The sequence below is a fragment of the Hippocampus comes genome, unplaced genomic scaffold (assembly GCF_001891065.2).
Source record: "Hippocampus comes isolate QL1 unplaced genomic scaffold, H_comes_QL1_v1.1 scaffold86, whole genome shotgun sequence".
NCBI lineage: Eukaryota > Metazoa > Chordata > Actinopteri > Syngnathiformes > Syngnathidae > Hippocampus > Hippocampus comes.
The window spans coordinates 82,834-107,127 of record NW_017805882.1 but is presented as its reverse complement, the minus strand read 5'-3'; the positions used below and the strand labels follow the sequence as shown (position 1 = coordinate 107,127).

At 43.9% G+C, this 24,294-nt stretch overlaps 2 protein-coding genes across 5 annotated transcripts in view; both read left to right on the top strand.

The window, feature by feature from the left end:
• crebbpa (CREB binding lysine acetyltransferase a) overlaps positions 1–10,283 on the top strand; it is a 43,425-nt gene extending 33,142 nt beyond the window's left edge. For all 3 annotated transcript variants that reach the window (XM_019889201.1, XM_019889200.1, XM_019889199.1), the window contains 14 exons: positions 133–372; positions 531–619; positions 1,132–1,212; positions 1,560–1,616; positions 1,952–2,029; positions 2,123–2,190; positions 2,388–2,538; positions 3,184–3,330; positions 3,435–3,548; positions 3,639–3,804; positions 4,990–5,157; positions 6,031–6,192; positions 6,401–6,682; positions 6,851–10,283. In XM_019889201.1, the coding sequence (XP_019744760.1) occupies positions 133–372; positions 531–619; positions 1,132–1,212; positions 1,560–1,616; positions 1,952–2,029; positions 2,123–2,190; positions 2,388–2,538; positions 3,184–3,330; positions 3,435–3,548; positions 3,639–3,804; positions 4,990–5,157; positions 6,031–6,192; positions 6,401–6,682; positions 6,851–9,103 (4,056 nt within the window). In that variant the 3' untranslated portion in view covers positions 9,104–10,283. The remainder of the gene's footprint in view (positions 1–132; positions 373–530; positions 620–1,131; positions 1,213–1,559; positions 1,617–1,951; positions 2,030–2,122; positions 2,191–2,387; positions 2,539–3,183; positions 3,331–3,434; positions 3,549–3,638; positions 3,805–4,989; positions 5,158–6,030; positions 6,193–6,400; positions 6,683–6,850) is intronic.
• A 1,135-nt stretch (positions 10,284–11,418) lies between these two features.
• On the top strand, positions 11,419–24,188 carry slx4 (SLX4 structure-specific endonuclease subunit homolog (S. cerevisiae)). 2 transcript variants are annotated; one of them, XM_019889427.1, is made up of 13 exons: positions 11,419–12,198; positions 12,584–12,791; positions 13,338–13,577; positions 14,466–14,689; positions 15,509–15,804; positions 16,664–16,823; positions 17,632–17,816; positions 17,918–18,064; positions 18,725–18,894; positions 19,023–21,172; positions 21,913–22,012; positions 22,616–22,927; positions 23,788–24,188. In XM_019889427.1, the coding sequence occupies exons 1-13, from the start codon at positions 11,823–11,825 to the stop codon at positions 24,131–24,133; spliced, it is 4,914 nt and encodes a 1,637-aa protein (XP_019744986.1). In that variant the 5' UTR covers positions 11,419–11,822; the 3' UTR covers positions 24,134–24,188. The 2 variants fall into 2 exon arrangements, with proteins under 2 accessions (XP_019744986.1, XP_019744985.1); XM_019889426.1 differs by having other exon boundaries at positions 16,664–16,847.
• The last annotated feature ends 106 nt before the right edge of the window (positions 24,189–24,294 follow it).

The following is a 24,294-nucleotide window of genomic DNA, read 5'->3' as shown; positions in this document are numbered from 1 at the left end:
TATATATATATATATATATACACACACACACCTTTATTTATTTATTCCGGAATTTTCAGAAAAGTCCACTTTCATCTCTGATGTCAGTAAAAGTATCACTGTGACCAAAGACTTGTCCTTTTCACTCCGTAGGACTACTTTGACATAGTTAAGAACCCAATAGATCTATCTACAATAAAACGCAAGCTGGATACAGGCCAGTACCAGGATCCATGGCAATACGTTGATGATGTCTGGCTGATGTTCAACAACGCGTGGTTATACAACCGCAAGACATCACGTGTGTACAAGTGTTGCTCCAAGCTGGCCGAGGTTTTCGAGGCCGAGATTGACCCCGTCATGCAAAGCCTGGGCTACTGCTGTGGGAGGAAGGTATGGAGTAGAAAGAAAGCGATATATTATTCTGACACATACTATAAATGAGACACATTTGGATGTCAAAGATTAACATATGTTAGTTGCATTAAATCAGACTTGGGTTTTCCTTTTGAGAAGTTTTGACCGTCCTTTTTTTTCCCGTTTTTTTGCAGTTTGAGTTTTCACCCCAAACCCTCTGTTGTTATGGGAAACAGCTCTGCACCATCCCCACTGGAGGCACATACTACAGTTACCAGAACAGGTACTCATCAGACCATTTCTGTGGTGTGACAAACAAAAAATACAATCATTTTAATCACACCTCAAAAACCCCTGCCGTCTGTGACGCCGTCATTTTTCAAACAAGACAACCAGAGTGATCAGAGCATCCCAAAATGCTCGATGCATTTGTAAGCAGTCCACATAACACAACTGGGAACAACTCGCAGAATGCTGTACATTCAGTGGCAAATAATTGCAAAAAAAAAAAATTGCATTCCCTTTAATTTATCCAGCTCATTCAGTCTGGTTATTTGAATCATGTTCTACTGCACCCCCTGCAGTATCAACCCAGTAATGACATTGACATTTTCGACTGTGACTACAACTTGATCAGAGAGCAGCTTTCCAGAAACCCTTTTCTCACATCACACAATTTTACCTGCCCATAAGTAATTATGGACTTAGTCTTAAATTATGTTGTGTTAGTTTAGGAATTCGCGGCGCTAACATTTCAGTTACAATTTAAACAATGTGAAATGTTCACTCATCCAGGTACCATTTTTGTGAGAAGTGCTTCAATGAGATTCAGGGAGAGAGTGTGACATTAGGAGATGATCCTGCACAGCCACAGACGTAAGTAAACACACTAATAACAAATGTACAGGTGATGGCCCACTCAGATACATTATGAAAGCTCATGTAACTCACAGAGCAATGTATTACTCGTGGTGTTGGAATTATGTCCTTGATATTGACGTGGTCATAGAATAGATTTTTTTTTCTCAGGCATTAATGCCTGTAGTTATGATACTAACTTGAACTTTAATAGTACTCGGTGAAAGTTTTTAGGGCAGCCTGCGTCTACGAGACAAGAATGATGGATGAAGAGCATTGTTTCACTGTCACTGAGACAATTTATGTATATTCTTTATTTCCTCACCTCTGTTCTTCTTTCCCATTTTCTGTATATTCCCCGTCAGGATGATATCAAAAGACCAGTTTGAAAAGAAGAAGAATGATGTACTGGAACCTGAGCCGTAAGTCGACACACACCTAAACACCTTTTTTTGGGGAACACCTTTTTATGCTTATATTGCTACTTTCTTTTTCTTTAACTTAATTACCTCAACTCTGTAGCAATATACAGTACTATGACGGGATGCTCAAAACATCTTCCTGCCCAATGAAACAATAAGAGGCTTATTGTTTCAAAGGTCTTATGAGCAAGCTGATAATTGTTTTCTTGCAAGTACACATATCTAATGAGTGATGTTTGTTATAGTCGTTACCTTAGCAGTTATCAACATTTGCAAGCCATGCTGTCAGGATGTTGATCTCATGATACATCTGCCGTATGTTTGCTTCTCTTTAGGTTTGTTGAATGTAAAGATTGTGGACGGAAGATGCACCAGATCTGTGTCTTGCACTATGAGGTTATTTGGCCATCTGGGTGAGAACTCAAACCTTTCCAAAATTGACATCATTCTAAACGTTTCTTCTTCTTCAATGCATGAGTATTGTATCTCACCCTCACGATTGACAGATTCATCTGTGACAACTGCTTGAAGAAGAGTGGAAAAACACGGAAGGACAACAAGTTCTCAGCAAAAAGTTGGTACCATTTTTATCACAATCACCTGTCATGATGCATTGTTTCTTATTGCAGCATGATGTGAACCACTTTCATCAGTATCATATTTTTGTTTGTGTGAGTGAGTTGTGTGCACAATCCTTTCAATGAATTGTGGAAATTTTCACAATTTTCCATTCAAAATCCCAAAATATTTTCCTTGTGCATTATACTGTAGGGCTACAGTCAACACGATTGGGAATGTATATAGAGGATCGTGTGAATAAATTCTTAAAGAGACAGAACCACCCGGAAGCTGGAGAGGTGTTTGTGCGGGTGGTTGCAAGCTCTGACAAAACGGTGGAGGTTAAACAAGGCATGAAAGCAAGGTGAGAGCATGACTGTCAAGTGCATTTATTCAATATGGGGCAAAAATCCCACAATAGGAAATAATTACTTCACATCAAATCATGTGTGCCACAATTATTAGCACCCATGATGTTATTAATAGAACCTCTTTACCCCAAAAACTGAAAAATAATACATGCTGATGAATTGCTGTCTTAATTGGAGTATCAAAGTTTTATATGAAGTAAAAATAGACAGGGACTCGAGTTACTATATTCTCAAAATGTTTTACTGTCAATAAGAAGTTGGCTTGCAATTTTGGGAGTAGCAGAATAACAGGCATGCATGTTTACGTGTTTTCCTTTTATTCTTTTTTAAAACCTTTCATAAATGCAATAATTGCCACATAACTGCTTTAAATTAATTATTGCTTGCTAAAATGTATACATCAAATTAAAAACATTATTATATTGCAGTGTTTTAACCTAAGGGCAACTTTATGCCAACACAAATCATCAAAATTTTAAATTTAATTATGCTTTAAAGGTATTGGTGGGTGGGTTTGGTCCATTATTACACACAATACATATTTGAAAATAAGATAAACATACTCAACAGGATACATATTTCCCACTTTTACTTTCATCGCACTTAATCAAATAATTGTTTTCCCTTGACAATTTTAGGTTTGTGGATACAGGTGAGATGCCGGAGACCTTTCCTTACAGAACCAAAGCACTTTTCGCCTTTGAAGAGATTGACGGCGTCGATGTGTGCTTCTTTGGCATGCATGTTCAGGAGTATGGCTCTGAATGCCCAATCCCCAACACTAGGTCCGTGCATGTAATTATTCAGCATACCCGTCCGTCTGCAGTGGCAGGGGGACTGCTTTGGGTGGGTTAAATGATTTAAATCTCCCAATTCCCTATCTTCACAGACGAGTCTACATATCATACCTTGACAGTATTCACTTCTTCAAACCTCGAGTTTTAAGAACAGCTGTGTACCACGAGATCCTTATCGGCTATCTAGAATATGCCAAGAAACTCGGGTAATTGTTACACATACATATATTGCATATATTTTGTTGACTTCACAAGCAGTTCTTAGGTCTAACCTTTCGGTGTGTGCTTGTGTGAAGCTATGCTCAAGGCCACATTTGGGCGTGTCCACCAAGTGAAGGGGATGACTACATCTTCCACTGTCATCCCCCCGAGCAGAAGATCCCCAAACCTAAGAGGCTTCAGGACTGGTATCGGAAGATGCTGGACAAGGCCTTCGGAGAAAGAATCTTGCACGACTACAAGGTAAAGCATCATGACGACTACAGCCACCAATAACACAGTAAAATAACTGAAGGGTTAACAACATATGAAAATTATACTGTATGTACTACCGAGTTAAGCTCAGATAACCTAAAACAATGAGTTAAGTAGTCACAAAAGAAGAATGTTAGGCATCAAACAAAGGAGTCATAATCAGTTAAATGCCAGACTAAAATGGTGGGTCTTCAGCCTCCTTTTAAAAACTTCAATGCTCTCTGCGGCCCTGATGTTCTCCGACACGCTATTCCACCGTCGAGGGCTGCATGCAGACCTGGAATGACGCCTCCCAGTGGGTCTTAGAATACACTCTGTGTATTTCTAAAAGGCCAGTACTGGAGGACCGAAGGGCCTGCAAAGGTTGATGTGGTAAAGAAGAATTTCTACATAAGGGTGGCCCAGACCGGGAAGTGTTTTACAAATTAATAAAAGACTCTTAATTAATCCTAAAACCCAGGGCGAGCCAATGCAGGGCCTCCAAAACGGGTGCTGTCTTTCTGGTCCTAGTTAGCTGCTGAATTCTGTGGAAATTGTAAGTTACTAACAGTTGGTTGAGGAATACCAGAAAGCAGAGCATTACCATAATCAATGCGACGAGAGATAAAAGCATGGATTAGCACCTGTGTTCTCTCAAAAGGGAAGCGGCTAGACTCTGCTGCCCGAAGCTGGTGCCAAAGCAGTCTGTTAATTGGTCCAAGGAAGGATGTTGAAGTGACAGAGAGTCAAGTTTTGTATGTTGGGGAGGGGCAAAGTTGAGTTTGTTTTGAGTTTTGTTGGTGTAACTTGAGACGCTTCACCACATGTGCATGTATATGCACCCTGAGGTGTATTTTTTTCCCCCAAATCAAATCATCTGTCAGCCATTTATTTTGAAGGGTATTCTTGTAAAGACGAGTTTAAAGTATTACACTGTTTCGGGGTCATAACTTGCGGTATTGTCAGTTTAAGATATTATTGGCAATTCTAAATAAGTAGTGGGGTGTAGTGACTTCTATGTACATAATTGTTTCCACAGGGGCCTCAATTACTTTAGCTTAGTTTTCAGACTATTTGCGGCATGGCGTGGTTCGTATACCTTGCGAATATATAATGCTTCACACTACTTCAAACATTTGCTTTTTTTCCTTTGAATACATCGGACTCTGCTCATGCTTTTTGTCCTCCATTCAGGATATTTTCAAACAGGCAACTGAGGATCGTCTAACCAGCGCCAAGGAGTTGCCATACTTTGAAGGAGACTTCTGGCCCAATGTTCTGGAAGAAAGTATCAAGGAGCTTGAGCAGGAAGAGGAGGAGAGAAAGAAGGAGGAGAACACGGCTGCCTCTGAAACTCCAGAGGTATGGCAACAGTCGTAAACTTGTATTGTTTTGTTCTACAAGTGAGGCATATGCACAAAACATGACGTCATGTGGCGCAGTGTTTACAGAAGTAAATGTGGTTCAGCATGTAAGATAAGATAAGATAATCTTTATTTGTCCCACACTGGGGAAATTTGCAGTCTACAGCAGCAAAATGGGTCGGGGGGGGGGTAGAAAAGAAAAAAAAAGTGTTGCATGCACAAAATAAATAAATGTAGGGGCTTATCCTTGATAAAACTAAAGTAAACATGGAGTGACAGAGGAAAACCTATTTAATTTTGAGTCATGTGTCATTTATGATCCAGCTGGTACATGTACATTTTCATACTTGACTATCAAGGAGCTATAAGACTTTCCTCGATTTAAAATAGCCCATGGGAAAACGAATGGAAAGACTGATCCATCTGTTCAGCCATTCACGGTGACTGACATTTTATGCAGCAGTGCCACCTGCTGTCGACTGAAATTGATGCCAACGTGCCGACGGGCTCACCTTGCAAACAAACGTTACGGCTCACCTGTTTCCTGGGTTTGGTCACGTGATGTTCACAAGACGAGTCTATGTGCACTTTGATGTCTATTTCAGTTGACCGTAGGAGGTGGCGACACATACCAGTAAAATAAACCAGTGGATTAACAAATTCCACAATAGTTATATTAATCACAATACTGTTCAAACTTTTTTTGGTTTCCGACAAGAATTTTCATTTCGGTGCATCCCTATTTATAAATATCCCAAGTCCTCTCTTGTTGACTATTATGACAACATACTTAAGGTAATAATTGCATCTGGTAATGATATGCTATCTTGAGGTAACAGATGTTAATGCTCTTACTGTATATTCCTCTCAGGGTACCCCAAGTGACAGCAAAAATGCTAAGAAGAAAAACAACAAGAAGACAAATAAAAACAAAAGCAGCGTGAGTCGAGCTAACAAGAAGAAGCCTGGAATGCCGAATGTAGCGAACGATTTGTCCCAGAAGCTTTATGCCACCATGGAGAAGCACAAAGAGGTGAGACTCATGGATCACTAACGTACAAAACTGCTTTTGACCAAGACCAGACCTGACCTGCTTGATTCTATATTTGCAAATTCTCCATCTCCTGGTGAATAAGAATGTGTGTGTGTGTGCGTGCGTGCGTGTGTGTGTGCGTGCGTGCGTGCGTGCGTGTGTGAGATTATGCATTTTAACATGAAAATTGTTTCTTTGACTGCTGTAGGTATTCTTTGTAATACACCTCCACTCCGGCCCCATGGTCAACACTTTGCCTCCCATTATCGACCCTGACCCCTTGCTCTCCTGTGACCTGATGGATGGCCGTGATGCCTTCCTGACTTTGGCCAGGGACAAACATTGGGAGTTCAGCTCTCTCAGGAGGTGCAAGTGGAGCACGATGTGTATGCTCGTTGAACTGCACAACCAGGGACAGGACCGCTTTGTGTACACTTGCAATGAGTGCAAGCATCACGTCGAGACACGGTGGCACTGCACAGTGTGCGAGGTCTGTTAACCTTGTGAAACATGCCTCTTTTTCATTCAGATTTTCTTTTCCTTGTCGTTGTTTTAATGAAAAGTGGATGTCACTTGTAGTTAAATAAAAAAGCTTAGCGTTTATAATGCTTGGGGTAGACTCATGTTATTTATCTTGTTCCTGTCTTTCATTTCACAGGACTTCGACCTTTGCATTAATTGTTATAACGCAAAGGGTCATGAGCACCAGATGGTGAAATGGGGTCTCGGCTTGGATGATGACAACAACAGCCAGAGTGGCGAGGCCTCAAAGAGCCCACAGGAAAGTCGGCGTTTGAGCATCCAGCGCTGCATCCAGTCTCTCGTCCACGCTTGTCAGTGCCGCAACGCCAACTGCTCCCTACCGTCCTGCCAGAAGATGAAGAGAGTGGTGCAGCACACCAAGTGTTGCAAGCGTAAAACAAACGGTGGCTGTCCTGTGTGCAAGCAGCTTATTGCTTTATGCTGTTATCATGCAAAGAACTGTCAGGAGAATAAGTGTCCGGTGCCGTTCTGCCTGAATATCAAGCACAAGCTTCGCCAGCAGCAGCTGCAACATAGGCTCCAGCAGGCTCACTTGATGAGGAGAAGAATGGCGACCATGCAAGGCAGAACCATGCCGCTACCGTCCCCGCCGGCATCAGCTGCTCCAACAACTCCCACTTCCCATACTCAGCCCAGCACACCTCAGACCCCACAACAGTCGCTGTCCAGCCAGCCTCAGACCCCCAACTCTGCAGGTGTCATGTCTCCCTCGTTCCCCACTGCACCTCGCAATGGACACCCTCAAGCAGCTGTGCCCCAAGGTAAGCCAGGGCCCCAAGGCTCCCCTCTGCATCAGCAACCGTCCCCTGTTCCACAGCCACCTCAGCCACAACAAATGCAGCAGCAGCCTCCACTCGCTGCTGTCAAGATGGCACGCCACATTGAGTTGATGGCACAGGCCCAGCAGAACCAGCAAAACTATCTGGTCAACATGAACGGCTTGCCCATGAACCCCCAGCAGCCACAGCAGCGTATGACGGGACCAATGCAAGCCCCCATGCAGATGGTACCAGGGCCTCGGGGACCACAGGTCATGCAACCAAACATGGCCCCGGGTCAATGGCCTGGACCCGCAGGGCCCATGCAGGCTGCACAAACGCAACAACAAGGCCTTGTCCCAGGCCAGAACCCCCCACAGGCCATGACCATGCAGCGAGCCATGATGCCTCCGGGGCAGCAACCTCCGGGTCAGAGGATGCTCATTCCACAGCAGCCTGGTGCAAGGTCACAGGCACCGCAGAGACCTGGTGCAATAGCCCCCAATGCCCTTCAGGATCTTCTCCGTACCCTCAAGTCTCCCAGCTCACCCCAGCAGCAACAGCAAGTCCTCAACATCCTCAAATCAAACCCTCAGCTAATGGCTGCTTTCATCAAACAGCGAACAGCCAAGTACCACGCCAACCAACCACAGCAGCAGGCGAGTCAGCAGCCTGGGTTGCCCACAATGCAGACCATGGCCATGCCAGGAGGTACTGTGCAGAGGCCAGGGATGCCATCTCAGCAGCCTCAGCAGCCTCCTGCTCAGGGTTTGGCAGCAATGGGGGCTCAAGGGCAGCTGATGAATGCAGCACATAACACCAATCCGCAAATTCAAGAGCTCTATCGCCGGCAACTCTTAAGTCAACAACAACAGCAGCAGCAGCAGCAGCAACAACAGAGAGTGATGCCTCAGGGACACCCCGGCCAGTTCCCTGCCCAGACCCAGGGTACGGCAGCTACGTACTCGCAGCTCCGCATGCAACAGCAGCAGATGCAAGCCATGCAAGCAGGCGCAGGAGCAGCGGGAGGGCCAATGGGCCAGCTACCACCCATGGCTCAGATGGCACAGACGGGCATGGGAATGGATCCTGCCCAGAAAATGCTGCATCAACGAATGCTTCAGCAACAGCAGCAGCAGCAACAACAACAGCAGCAGCAGCAGCAGCATCTTCCTCAGCAGCAGGCCGTCCTCAAGCAGCAGATGACTTCTCCCGGCCAGCCCAGCCCCATGAGCCCCCAAACCCACTTGCTTGCCGGCCAGCCCACACTAGCTAACAGTCTCAGCAACCAAGTCCGCTCCCCTGCGCCCGTTCAGTCCCCATGTCCAACCTCGCAGCCACCACCACCACATTCCAGTCCCTCCCCACAGATTCAAAACCAGCCCCAGCCCTCACCGCAGCACCCGCCTCCCCCCCACTCCAGTTCCCCCCACCATGGACTTGGGGGCCCCCTTTCAGGGTCCATGGAACAGGGACACTTGGGGACACCAGAACAAAGCGCCATGCTACCCCAGCTTAACCCTCCTAACAGGGGGGTACTAAATAGTGACTTGAGCATGGTAGGAGATGCTACAGGAGACACTCTCGAGAAATTTGTGGAGGGATTGTAGCATTTCTGATCAGAAATGAAGAACTACAGCGTCTCAGTACTTGGGACCCCTCCTTAATTCTTCCTAACTTCCCTCAGACTCTTTATCTAAGAGGGCTTTGTTCTTTGTACTATTGAGATCATTTTTGTACCTGTATTAAAAAAAAAAAAACTTGTAAAAACAAAAAAGAGAATTTGGTAGAGGAAAAAAAAATAAAAGTCCAAACACCCCGTGGGAATTAAATATTCCTTAGTTAAAGGGGTTTTTTTTCTTCCTGAAAATGTTACGGGGTTTGCAATTCGCTTCTTAAAATGCAATTTAAGTCACAAAGAATATATTTTTTGGGTGAGACCAAATGTGTTCAATACTCAATTTATTTTTGGTTGGTTCTTGGTGTGATTTCATACCATCCTCCTTTTTTTTTTTTTTTAAGAAAATGTACAATTGCATTATATTATTCATATCTTTTGTACCATGGGGGGGGGCCAACCTTTTGTGTTTAAGTTTAGGCGCTGGGCCAGGTTTTTGTTATGTTCTCAAGCTGTCGTTCCTGGCATTTGTGGTCATGCGTTGTAACATTGCTCCAAGATAATTTGCTGAGGGACTGAGACCTATCTCTTCTGTGTGTATGAAGAGCACTCAGTTGTATTAAAATAGGAAATGGACTGTGGCAGGTTGTTTACACAGACATATATACAGGTGCACATGAAGACACCAACGCAAACCTCATGCCCACTAAAAGAATGACAGATCCTACTGGTTTTACAAATGCGCAAAATTTACAGCCTCCATCTCATATGCCTGGAAGTTGGAAACTTGTTTTCCAGGTGAAAAAAAATTACTTTGACATAAAAAAAAAAAGTTTTGTTTTTCCATCCAAATGTTGTAAACTGTAAAGCTAGTGGGAGAAAGAGACCAGTGACCTAAGTTGAGGTGCAATGATCATCTACCCTTTAAATTATACACTAAAGTGTGTGTGAAGAATGGAAACACCACCAAGATTCTCTTGGAGTCATCAAGGCTCATTCCTCTTACGCAAAAACTTGAATGGGTGGGAAGAGTTTGCTTTTTCTCCTATTGTAAATCCACGTATTAAGCAAAATACTATAAATATAAGAGAGAACGAAAACACTGTACAAAATGGTAAAAGGCTCGTTTCTTACTTCTATACCATATTGTTAAATAAACTGCAACAGATGAACTACAGAACTGTTGACTAAATCACAAAAAATCACTGCTATCCCTGTTGTATCAAGTACAACTTTATTGTCAAATGTGCACAGCACAGATGAAATTTCCTTCCTCTTAAACAGACAACAGGCAACAAGAGGAGCCGCTGTTGTGACGACCTCACGTGGTTCAAGGATGTTTGTCGCTTGATCCTCTTAAATTGCTTTATTCTCCTGAGCGTGAATAGAATGTACATTCATTCAAGAGCTGATATCGGCCACAGCTCAAGTCCAGTCACTGTACCCACTGACATCTTGCTTGGACTGTCATCTACAAAAACATCACAGCCACATTCAGAGAGAAACAAAGAGCAATGTCTGCCTTCTTTCACTCCGACAACTACTACAGTGCTACTACAGTGGACTCCCGCTATTCGCGGCGCATAGAGACCGGGTCGGATACAGAAATAAAGAAAATAGATTTGTGTTGTGGGATTGGAATCCGTGAATATGCATTTCTGCGCATATTCAGGGAGGGCTTCCACTGTATTTACTAAGAGCGCTCCAAAGCTTAACCAATGCTATTCGCTACAATATGGTGTTAATTTCTTTCAGCTCAACTTTCGTGGTAGAAATGAGATGGAACGTAATAGCTGCATTTAACATTTCTCGTGTTCCTCATTGATTTTTTTTTTTTTTTCCTTTACAACCACCTCACTAAAAGGCGGTTTGCGGCCAGGGACGAAGGACAGGAGGGGACTCGTCATTTCATTATTAGTGGCTGTGGAAAGTAAAGTACAGTATACTTTTTACATCAGCCGAACACCATACGACATCAAATCTTATTTAATTTATGGGGTAGACACACTGACTATTGACGATTTTAACTCGGTAATAATCAACAATGATGCTGTTTTTTCATTATTATCACTCGTCAGTACGCTATTGATTTTGCCAAGTCGGACACGGTATGGGGGTGCTGTATTTTAGAGCTGCTTGGACCAGTTAAGGCAGCGTCAAATCGAATTAGTTCTTGAAAGTCACAAAATGACAAAAACATTTAACATTTACTATATTTATTCTGTCTTCACACAAATGTAAAGATCAAACACATTCGTGGGCTGAACAGCAACAGGTCACGTGACCAGGGTGGCCCGGAAGTAAAACATGTCGTTTCCGGTCACGTGACCAGAAGTATTAGAAAAACGGTTTAGTGTGAAATGAAAACAAATCTCGGGTATTTTATGTCGTTGTCAACGATTCATAAATGTACTTAGTAAGTATGAGATGCAGCGTTGATGCTCAGAGTCAGATGAGAAGGCAATTCATTTACACGACTAGTTATCGACAATATTCCACCAGTATTGGTTCTATCATTTAGACAGATAGAAGTTTGGAATCTATATATGTATGTCATATATATTTATTGTCTTCCACAACAGTACCCGCGGATTCTTGAATCAGACTGCAAGGTACTGACGTGTTGGCTATCCATTATGGGTATTTGCCGACGCAGAGTACATGCCTGCGTGATTTTTTCAAGGTGACCGTTCAAAAAAAGGACCATAGTCATGAACGATTCGGACCAGGACTTTGTTGACCTCTGCTCAAAGCTGCTGAAACGTTCTCGCAAGAAAGGATTCGAGCCAAAACATAGGCGAGCCGACCAGCAGATATCTTGTCAGACCAGCGATGGAGACCAGAGAGGAAACGAGGAGAGCTCTGGGTCTCGGCGTGTCCAGAGCGAAGCACAACAGGTCATGGGAAACACGGGCAAGGTTGTGCATGATTCAGGAGATACTGTGTTAACCTCAACACAAACAACAGAACCGGGCTCGGGGACAAAAGACAAATTGCTCAGCAGGATGCAACTGTTCAAGAGAGCCAATCTGCCAAAGATGGTGCACGATGTGGATCATGGCAGGGTACCCTATCCTCCACTGTCAGTTTTGACTTAAACTCTGATTAGACTCACACAAAAGAGCATCAAACATCTGCAGCTGATCAAGAACACTGAAGCTCTGGTTCTGCCCAGAACAAATAGACTCTCTCTGTGACTTAGTAGTGTATAACATACAAATCCCAATACCAATTATTTTGGCATGTGATGTAGAGTGTAAATAAAAACAGAATACAATGGTTTCAACCTATAGTCAATTGAATTAACAACAAAAATATAATTTCTTCAGTTACAGGTTAAATCTAGTATATAATTTTGAACACCCATATTGTTGTTGTTTTTCCCAATATCTTGCAGCCCTAGTTAGTACAGCTGTCATCAATAAACCAATACAATTAATGCACAATGAAATGCACACTGGTCTGTCCCTAGAAATACTACATTCGTCCACTTCAGAGCAGCATCTGAGGACTCACGACGGTGATGAGGTTCTGGCCATGCAGCTGCAGCACCAACTTGACCATGAGGTGGCAGAGGTCCACACAATGGACTTGGCGGCTGAGGGTCTGTTCTTCTGTCACATCTGTCAAAGAGACTTATCTCACATGACACCCGAGCAACGCACGCAGCACATCAACAGGTCAGTCTTTTGACAAAGCAACAATTAAGCATTTGCCCCTTACTTGGATATTTAGGATAGTCTTCATGAAATATGGTAGAGCAGTGCGCACAGCCTAATAACAATAAACACAGCACAAAAAGTAAGGACATTTTGTTGGGTGGACTTATAATTTCTTTATTGCTATGATGTTTGTCTTATCTTCTTATTCGTGAAAATAGGTTTAAGATTACCTTTATTCTGACAATGGTCTTTTCGTGAAGAGAAAATCTCTTCCTGAGTTGACACTTTTGGCTGCCCCTTCAGCCTTCGTTGGAACTGTGACAAGCAGTGACAGCTCTGATTTTCTCTCCAATAAAATAAATAAATAAAAACCATGAACCTGTTTTATTTTTTCTTTATTGTAAATTTTACGTTAATGGGGTTTCTGACATCCCAGAGACAATAATTTTTAAAAATGACAAAAATAGAAATGTATGTTTTTCACAGGACAGTGACGATATGCTCCTTATTTAATGTTTTATCAGGATGCTTTTTTTTTAATACAAAAATGTGTACTGCTGGTAGGTGTTTGGATGACAGTGAGCATCAAATGGCTCCTCCTCCTCCTCCTCCTCCTCCTCCTCCTCCTCCTCCTCCTCCAAGTGTCCCTGACTGTCCAATTTGTGGCAAGAAATTCAAGTCGCACAAGAGTCGCTCCGTCCACTTGAAGCGTTGCTCGGCAGCCATGGGTGTCACTCCTGCCGACCTGCTGCAGGCGCTCCAGAGGCAGGCAGAAGAGACGCAAAGTGACGTGACCGATGCAATGTATGTCTGCAGCAGCCACACTTCACATCAGTCAAGCATGCATACTTACTTCTCAAGATTCTTGAGACTTGTTGACCCCTGTTTTAGATCAAAAGCTTATACTAATTGTTAAATTATGTAATACAATCCACATTCAGAGACAATCATCCACACACCTCAATTGAACCAAAAGAGTCGCTATTGGTAAAGAAAAAAAAAGACTAAATTAAATCAAACTGCATACCAGCTGACAAATACTTTGTTGAGGCACCGGATATTTCAGAATCCAATCTTTTAGTAAGAAGTCTATCAGCATGGCACACCCTGATTTAATTTTCACAATCTCATGTCTGTCAGATAAATGTAATCTAATGTGCACCGCTCTCTATTGGGCACTCCACATATTTCAGTTGGATTTAGAGCTGGACTCTGACCATTATCCTGGGGAAGCCATTCTTGTGTTGTTTTGTATTCTAGAGGTCATTGTCATGTCATGCTTAAATGTGAAATTCTTCTTAAACTTCTGCTTTCTAGCACTTGTCGGAGATTCTGGGCCAAAATTGACTGGCATTTGACACTGTTTTAAATCCTTGCCACTCTTAACTAAAGCCACAGTCACAGCTAAAGGAAAAGAGGCCCCAAAATGCAATTAGTTTTGTTTGCAGCAAATTTTGACAACTTCTTCAATTGCCTTAGCTGTATGGCCTCTGCTGTACATTTTTTCTGAGAAGGTTTAGAATTTTCCTGTCTTGGTCATATCATCAATAAGGCGGTACCAAATGAAGTAATTGGAAAGCAACGGAGGTTGGGGTGAAGCTGCCTTATTCAGTGTATTTATTTTGGTTCTTTCTAAATGTATTCTGAACCCAAATCTGTTGGGTTCCAAATCAATATTTTTGTAATGTTCAGTACACAGACTGGAGGCACCAAAAGGAAAGGTGTAACTGCAGGCGCAGCAGCCAGAAAGAAGCCCAGGAAAAAGGCTGAACCCCTGGATGAAAACACCATGGTGGCCCTGGCTCTGTCATCCTCCCTGTTGGAACAGGAGAGGGAGCAGCAGCATGCGGCAAGAACACAATCCATGGCCTCTGATTCCTCCATGATGCCTGTTTTGAAGTGGAGGACAGATGCGGGTATAGCATCACCTCTTTTTTAGTGTTTCGCAAGGTTATTGGGTATGTTATGATACAGCGGTTGTTCATTCAATACCAAGTTGAGACAATTGAGCATAATGCAGGACTTTTACTCTGAGATGTTATCTCGAGAGCTTTTTGACTTTGTGGTACAGGCTCCATATTTTTGTCTAGTATTTGCATGTTACTTTTAATTAATGCCATTTTACACAGTTGGCATGTCTGGCATACTTTGTCCAAATACTCCAAGGATCATGAATTATATCACATTTTACACTTTGAGCCGAAAGGGCGACCCCGTTGCAAGTAAGCCAGCCTTAATTCCACACCTCATACTTCTGCTCTAATGGTTTGGATTTTGCTACCATGATGACTAGGGGAGAGGTACGGGTACCTGTGTCTAGAGCCCTGAATAGACTGCACACTGCAATGCACACATGAGCCTAACAAGGCAGAATGGATGCTGTTTTCCCTCATGAAGGCTGCACTTTGTCACCAAACTGCAAACTGGTTAGGTACTCCTTACCGTGCAGACCTGTGCATGTGGTGCAGCAGACACAGACACGAATAATACCATCCCACCGGGCGGACAACTTTATTGCCCAATCTACATTCAACAAATTGACTGCAGCTTTTTTGACCTTTTGACTTTAGTGTTAAGTGGCTCAGGATGAACCATTACATCAGTATTTTTTGAAAACATAAGTGTGACTGTGACTATAGAGGTCAAATGATTTAATGGGAGAAGGAAGGTAGTATTTTGAACCTGTGCATTGAATGAGCTTGAGAAATATAGTCTGCCAATTCCTCATGTTGCAGGTAATGGGCGTGGTAAGAGGAAAAAGGGCACAGTTCCTCGTCCTCCTCCAATCCTGCTCATCCAGGATGCCGATGCGGCCCTGATGAGGCTGCAGGAACGAGTTTCTTCCCTCCTCCTACGTAGTCGAGCTCCTTCTCCGCCTACCCCAACCCGCTGTCCCAGCACCTTGTCTGCCTTGAGCGACGCTGCCCCGCTGTGGCAAAAGAGTGCATTGCTGAATGGACATACCACCAGTGTTTTCGACTTCTTCGTCCCGGAGCTCAAAGACTTCATCACACCGTGGGAATCAGCAAAAGTAAGATAACGGCTGTATAGGAGATGTTGGGATTAGTGAAAGCTCCTTTAGCCATTCGCACAGTGATTTGTAGTGTGGCATGTTATTAAGATTGACTCCCTCCTCATATTTTCTGTAATTTTTGTCGGAAATGCCACTGGCCCTAAAGGGTCATTTGTGTGTGTGTGTGTGTGTGTGTGTGTGTGTGTGTGTGCGTGTGTGCGCGCGCACTATACAAGTCTTTATCACCCTGATTATCAAGTAATAAATGATATTTGATTTTGATATTTGTGATATGGGTGGCCCGGTGGTCAACTGTTTAGCGCGTCCGCCTCACAATGCAGAGGTGCAGGGTTCGATTCCGACTCCGGCCTTCCTGTGTGGAGTTTGCATGTTCTCCCCGTGCCCGCATGGGTTTTCTCCAGGTACTCCTGTTTCCTCCCACATTCCAAAAACATGCGCAGCAGGTTAATAGGACACTCTAAATTGTCCCTAGGTGTGAGTGTGAGCACGAATGGTTGTTCATCTATGTCTGCCCTGCGGTTGACTGGCAACCAGTTTCAGGGTGTCCCCTGCCTACTGCCCGAAGACAGCTGGGATAGGCTCCAGCATGCCCCGCGATTTTTGTGAGGATAAGCGGATCAGAAAATGGATGGATGGATGTATATTTGTAATACCGGGTTACTTGTGACTCCATTTAGATTTTAGAAAACAAATTTGACTGCCTGGTGACAGGGTGTATAAACGCAATATACACTTTTCATTCTTTTCATTAGACATTATGTATGTTATACAGTATTCATTAGTTGAATGAAGTAAAATGGCCATGATTTATTGAACACTTCTCCAATTCTCATCAGTTCTTAACTTCTGCCTATAGACTCTCTCCTCTGCCTCCGAAACCAACGACAAGGCTTCCATCTTGTCCTCCTCCCAGACGCCCGCCTGCTCCTCAACCCCCTCCACTCCAACCACGGAAGATCTCCCAGCGAACAGTCAGGCCCTGCAAGACCTAGTGGAGCTGTCTGAAATGGCCCATGGTGACTATACTGCTCCTGTCCCCGGTAAAGGACAAAAAAATACCTCCAAAAAGTCTTCACTCTACAGTGTATTTGAGCACTTTGATTAATGTGGTTCAAATTTGACTGTATGTGTCCTGGGATTTACTAGTGACCAGTCCAGTGTGTAGTCAACCTCTTGCCCCAAATTGGCTGCGGTAGTCTCCAGCTCGCAGTTACCCCTATGGGGGGACAAGTGGTATAGAACATGGATGGCCTGATGATTTATGTGCTACGCAAACCAATTTCAAAAGAAAAAAAAATTGGATGCTCCTTACAAGGTATTTTCCTTGACATGTAGGTGCTAGTCCATAGTAATTTGCTAATTTAGCCCTCCATCCCTGAGCTACGTATTCTCACTCGGGTTGCAAGATTGTTAATTTAATTAATCAGAGAAAATATTTGATGTAAAATGGACTTTTATACCTTACCATATATTATGCCTGAACACTGCATATCTCAGGATCTTGATGCTATTATTTCTCATATTTGTAATAATCACAAGAATTCTTTAAGTTTATTATGAATGCACACATAAATTAGATAACTGATTCGTCAGTCACGTTCTTATACTTGGATAATTTAATCTGCTGTATTTGTCACAGATAATTTGTTGGGGTTTCTTACTTTATAATGTAATTCCCAAAGAAACATGCTTCCCAAATATATAGGAAAGCACTTTCATATGCATATTATATGTACACTGCCTAGTCACCTTTATTATTTGTGAATGACTCTCACTGTTAATTTTAATTATTTTCATACATTGTCATCAATGATCTGCCTACAGATAAAAACACAACCTTGTCCACAGACCTTCAAGTGAGTGGCTTCTTTCTTGACGAAACAAATGACATATGTGTGAGTGGTGGACCACCGGCAATGACGCACACCAATGCAGATGACTTCCAGAGCCAAGCAGGAAGGACTTTATGTCAGCCAGGAGCAAGTGAAGAGAGCAGAAGCCATTTATCAGTAAGATAATGCTTCAAAGTTTCCAGGCCAAAGTTTGGAAATCACAAAATGAATGCTCGGGTTCTTTCTGAGAGACATCTACTCCCTTGTTTTCTCTGCAGGTGGCGCTATCCACCCTGGCATCAAATCTGAGCAGCATGGTGAACAACCCTCAGCTGAGTGACTGGCAACTCCAGGTGGACAGTGGCCAAGTCTTCTATGCGCATTCCTTCATGATTTATGCACGCTGCCCCCTCCTGGCAGAAATGGTAACTGCAGTACAGTATGAAAAAGAATTTCGCCATTTTTTTCACAATTTATCAAAGTTTCCTGGTGTTGGAAAACAGCAACATACCCCTAAGAAACATCGTACATTTTACACACTTTATTTTTTTCCTTGCTTAAATCAGCTCCATTTTTGTCACATGGAAATGAGCCAGCTTTCATCTCATCCCGTATACTGCTGTGCCAATGGGAAGTCTGCTTTTCTCTAGCATTACGTCTGAGTGCAGCTCCTTCGGGTATTATAGAGGCTGGAGGGCTGAAACGTTATTTTTATTTGTTATTTTTTTTTGTCTTTGAAAGCGCTTACACTTTTTTCGACATTCTGTGGACTCTGCTTCTTCAGGTAGAAGCAGGAAGCCAGGCACAGTGCACACTCTGAGGCAAGGCGAGACAAAGACAATGAAAGAATGTTCACTACTCGGGGCAGCACTACATACACTAGTGTGTATATGGAGAAAATAATTTGCATGTAAATGTGTGGCGGAAGTGCAGGATACCTCCATCACAGAAACAGAAAAATGTCACACTTGATAGTTGGATAGCCCTGCAGAGACTCAACTATTTGTGTCCATTCCATGTTGATCGACCATCAAGATACTGAAAGCTTTTAGTGGCCTAAATCTTATGTTTTTTTTTTCTTCCAGATGCATGAAAGTGGATTTGGTGTGCATGAGGAGGGAATTCCCGCAGCTCAAAGGGTGTTGATCAGTGATGTCCCAGGACAGGCAGTGCTGGTTCTGCTGCAGTATCTTTACACTGCTCGCTTTTCCCTTCCAGCGTCATTACGTCCTCATGTACTGGAGTTGGCATCCAGGTCAGTAAGCAGAAGCCACACATTTCAAGATCTTATTGATCATGAGCAGTACCAACCGAACAATGTTTTTCTTGATTTTATTTATTTATTTTTAATTTGGTGTACAACTTACCTTCTGCTTTCTTAAGGTTTGATCTACAGGAGCTGCGCCAGCTATGTGAACTTCATATTGACGAAGCTTCAACTCAGAATGCTGATGGAGCCGCCACAAGCCACTTGGATTATCTCAGTAATGACACAGAAAAGAACTTAACAGCGCTCTTCAATTCCATGTGGAGCCACGAAGACGATACGGACCGAGAAGGGGGTGACGAGAGCCGTCTCGAAAAAGCTGCTGGCAGCACATCAGGTGACAGGGACCTCCACGAGGAGCAGGTGAATGAGGAAGAGCTGGATGAGATTTACGAGTTTGCCGCCACACAGAGAAAGAGGGATGAGGAGAAGCCGAGCACAGGAGAAAGTGAGGGGGACAATACAGAGATGACAAGCAAACTAACTGAACCAAGAGAAACTCCAGGGAGATGTAGTGACAGAATCCCTCAGTCTGAATCGGAATCACTTCCAGACCACAGGCTTGACAGCAGCTACAATCGTCTCTTCTCAGACTCTGAGGGGGTCTACAAAGACGAAGAACAACCATCCATCTGTCCTCCTTCATCTACTTCACCAAGAGCACAAACGCATCATACTCTCTTGTTCAAATTATCTGGTAGAACCTTGCTTCAGTCGTCAGCAAGTTTAGGCAGTGACATTTCCCCCATTGCATCAAACTTGCCCGACCCTGGTGTGTCCCCGGACAGGGATGGTGAGTACAGCCCTATGAGAGTCACGGAAATAGCTACTGTTGGACAGGAATCTCCGAAGCAAGATACGCCTCTCGAACCTCAAAGCCCAGTTAGCGGTAGTATTTGTGTCCCACTGCTTTTTAATTCACCGAAGAAAAACGAGCCAGAACTGATAGTTTTGTCAGACTCAAGCGAGGACATGGAGGTACCTGTTGCTGATCCCACTGCCCAGAGTCCTGTCTTGTCACATTCCCACACAAAGCAGAGCTTCACTCACTTAAAGCCAACAGAGTCCTCTATGGAGAAGAAGCAGTCTAGAAATTTGGAGTGCAGCTTCGGTGACTTAAGTCAGTCTCCTGACCAACCGAATCAAGGAGATTGTTCGCCGGAGCTCTCCTGGCTCCTCCCCTCCACACCAGTCAACACGACTCCCAGAAGAACAAGCTTGGACAGTTCTACACAAACCAAAGTCAGCATGCGGAAGACAGAGCTTTTTCCACAGGAGTTTAGCAACACATGTAAGATCTCCAACAGTCCCACCTGTATTTCAACCCGTGTTGGCACAGTGGAGGGAAGTGGTTCTCGGCTCAACCCGGAAAGAGCAGAGGTGGAGTCGCCGGTGTTTGCGGAGCCCCAGCTTGCCTACTTCTCAAGCGTTTCTACTCACCTCCACGAGTCTTCAAAGCAAGAGACGCCTCTCCAGGTCTGCGTTGACCCTTACAGCAGCACCCCTCTGCACCTCCATCACCGTATCCGGCCCAACCCCACGCTGCCCGACGCAGGGCCTGACACGCCAAAGTCACTTATTCAAGAACACGAAAGCCCTGAGAAGATGCAATTGGAGAGCATTCATCTCTCCCCTTTTCCTGACCCTTCAGAACCACATTCTTCTACCGCTCACAGAAGTGTTCTGAGTTTAGAGAGACCCGGTAAGTGCTCCAGCCAAAATTCTGCTCGCGCCAACAGTCACAACAGCACAGGATTTAAACCAACAAGGAGTGTAAGAGCAAGTGAAGATGGAAAGGTCACAGAGTTGGATGATGGCCACATAGAAGAAGCAACAAGCGACAAAAGTTTTGACCACAGCTTGCTGGCCATGTACGAGCCGTCAATGGCGTTCAACGACTCGTGGGGTCTCAACGCCTGCGATGACGTCGCAGGGAACCCGGGAGGCTTTAGTCTGAGACTAGAGGACAGTGGAGGATGCAGCCGGCCAGTGGACACGGCAGCCTCGTCCACCACCTCTCACTCACCGACATCTTATCAAGATCGTGCAAGTGGCGACCAAGAAGCTAAAAATCTGACTTCACAGCCATCTACGAGTAAAGAGAATCAGATCTTCAAGCCTCCAACACCTCGCCCCATTACCGATATTCCACCAGAGATAAGTGACAGCCTTCTGATCGCCAACGTGTGGGACAGCTCGGAGGAGGAAGAGGAGATACTTCCTCTTTCTCAAAGGCTAAACCCTTCTGTCCAACTAAAAACGACACGTAAGCACTTTTTAATGAGAATTTCATTCTATTAACTGTTTTTTGTGAGAATTAAAACCAACCAAGTCATGACGTACTGTATCCATACAGTATATGAATATGAAATTCCTTTAATTCACAGTGAGTACATTCGAAAAACAGCCACATCTGTTTCATTTGAAGCAAAAGGTGATCTAACCCCCGAGAAATATTTTGTATGAGACAAATACCCCTTAACCAGCACAAAACATTGTAGCATGAAAACAGAATCAAAATATACGACTAAAATAATAATAATCATAAATAAATGAATTATTTGTCACAGATGGTTAAGTGGTACACTCGCCCGACTTGTGTGCGGGCAGTGTGGGATCAGTTACCACTCAGTGACGGTGTGGATGTGAATGGTCGTACGTCTCTATATGTGCCCTGTGACTGACTGGCGACCAGTTCAGGGACTAATCCGCCTTTTGCCCGAAGTTAGCTGGGATAAGCTCCAGCAACTCCCCGCGACCCTCTTCAGGATAAGCGGTGTTGAAAATGGATGGATGGATGGGTGAATTATTTGGAACTACAGAGTATCTGTGCACATAAAAACAATGATCAACCTTAAGTGCTATCCTTTGGGATCATACTTCAAATAATTCACTTAATTTTGAATAAAAGCAGAAACTGCTCCAAAAAAAAAAAAGATCTCAACCTTAATGGTGGAAACAATAAACTCAAAAGTTAAAACGGTGCATCTGTTTGTGTCTTTCTAGCTCCTCCTCGCAATAAGAAGCATCGCACTCTGGTGCCCATCACGCCAATGCCTCACTACTCTGACATGGATACGCCTGAACTAAAAAACAAACTTGACAGGTTAGTCAATTTACATGAAAAACAGGTACATAAATTGAGCCTGATGTTTTTAGTCATGGTGATTAACTCAAGAGCATATTCAGTTTGTGTCGCTTGTTGACCTTGTTTAAACTTAGTCGGACTTTTGGATACAAACATTTGGGAAAATACTAAATAAATGTATTTGTGTGGTGTACCTCAGGGCTGGAGTTTGAAATCCCGCAATCTGTTGGACAACGGGAAGGGAACTCAAAAATGTTTCTTTTTTAGAACTGATTACCGAGGTACTTTGAGTCCTAGGAATCGTTTGTTTGCGTAACTGTCAATTCTCTGTCGATTCCTCTTTTGTCACAATTGAGTGTTTGTGTATTTTCATTCCTTCACCCAAAGAGAAACGATAAGGAACTGGTTTGCTAAGCAGTATCGATAACGTAATGGAAATCTCTTCATTCCTATCAATCTCCATCCCCGCAGTTGATTGGGATTGGGAAGAACACAAGAATGCACCTTTTTTTTTAAAGTAACAAACAGCTCAATGTAAAGGCAAAGAAATGCAGTTTGCACATGTTCAGCTGATGGATACTTTGGCTGTATGGATGCCACTCACTGTCGTCTTCTATGCAGGTTTGGTGTCCGGGCATTACCGAAGCGCCAGATGATCCTCAAGTTGAAAGAGATCCACCAGTACACCCACCAGCTTGTCAACTCGGACAGTGAAGATGAGGCGCCCTGCGTCGGGCCTGTAGCCCAGACAGAGGCCGTTCACTCCAAGTCTGGCGGCAGGCATGTAGCCTTGGAACAGAAAGTCCATTTTAAAGATTCGGCCGCTTCCTTCTCTCCAGCGAAAAACACCCAAGAGGAGGAGGACGTGGAACCGCCGTCCAACTCTCAAGACTCCAATGCCTCTACAGCTACTTCAAGTGAAGAATCTGAAAGGTACTGCTTACACGCAGCATGTTGCTGACACATCTAATAATATCCACAAGAGTTGTCTTAGTTAAAAGTTGCTTTTTCAAAGGGGACAAAAAAAATCGAAACTATTTTTCCATTTAGACATAAACAACCAAGAAAAAAACCCAAATTAAATAGTTGAATTGCTTCATTATCCACTCGCCACAATGTAGTCGAAGAGTGTTTGTCTCAGTGCTCCTCTGTGAACGGTGTCCATTTTTCCTGAGGTACCGTATTTCATCCTCATTTCTTATTCTGCCTAATAGTCCCACGTCAGATAGAGGATTGTGTTCATGACATTGGCTGTCGGAGGCCCATGACTGAGCCATTTATTTGTAATGGCTTTTTTCCATGCAGCCAAAATGATTAAATAAAGGAGTGCCTATGGGAATTTTAGTTTTAAGGCACTGGCATTTCAGTCGCTGATGGAGTAGTGGTACATTTGCCTGTCTTGTGTGCGGGCGGTGTGGGATCGGTTCCCACTCTGTGACGGTGTGACTGGTTGTTTATGTATGTATGTGCCTTGCGACTGACTGTCGACCAGTTCAGGGTGTAGTCTGCCTTCCGCCCAAAGTCAGCTGGAATAGGCTCCAGCAACACCCTACAACCCTGTTCAGGATAAGCGATGCTGAAAATGGATGGATGGATGGCACTGGCATTTTGCTGCCACCACACAATGAAAGTGGTACAGTCCCATCCATTCTTTTCGAGTGCGTGGTGAATGAGCCCCGGTTCTGTTCTGCCCCAGCCCTGCAACTTCAAACTTGGTAGTTTTGGTGATAATCTGAGTACAGGTTTGGACGCTGCATATAATTGTCCGACCATCCATGGCATGAATCCTGCAGGCACAACCCGGAACTGTGTCTTTCCTCTGGCGGTGACTCAGACAGCGATGGCGGGATATCGGCTTCCCAAGCGGCCACTCGCCTTGAAGATCGCCTGCAGGCCGTGCGCTCCTTCATCCTGTCCGACTCCAGCCTGTACAGTCAGATCCTGCAGTACCAGCCTCTGGTCCTGTCTCAACTACAGGAGCGTCTGAAAGCCGCAGGCATCCGCCTCGGTGCCGCCAAGCTGGTCAACTTTCTTGACTCCCAGTGCATCACTTTCACCACGGCGAAACCGGGGCAAGCCGCACCCACTCGCAGACGCGTCAGGAAAACGGGCAAGAAGGCAAAAGCAGCAGGGAAATGAGTGATTGAGGCAGAACTTCCAAAGCTCTTACGGTGTCATCAGGCAGAAAAAAAAATAGTAATGGAGAAGCTCTGAGAAAAATAAAGTGGCACTGCTTTTAAGAACTAGTTATTCTTTCATGGAAACTCTTTTTTTTTTGACTGAAACATATTTCATCAGGA

Coding starts and splice junctions, on each gene's coding strand:
- slx4 (XM_019889426.1), top strand. CDS start 11,823: ATGAACGATTCGGACCAGGACTTTGTTGACCTCTGCTCAAAGCTGCTG. Junction 12,792..13,337: donor CGCACGCAGCACATCAACAG/GTCAGTCTTTTG, acceptor TACTGCTGGTAG/GTGTTTGGATGACAGTGAGC. Junction 18,065..18,724: donor GCCCCCTCCTGGCAGAAATG/GTAACTGCAGTA, acceptor TTTTTCTTCCAG/ATGCATGAAAGTGGATTTGG.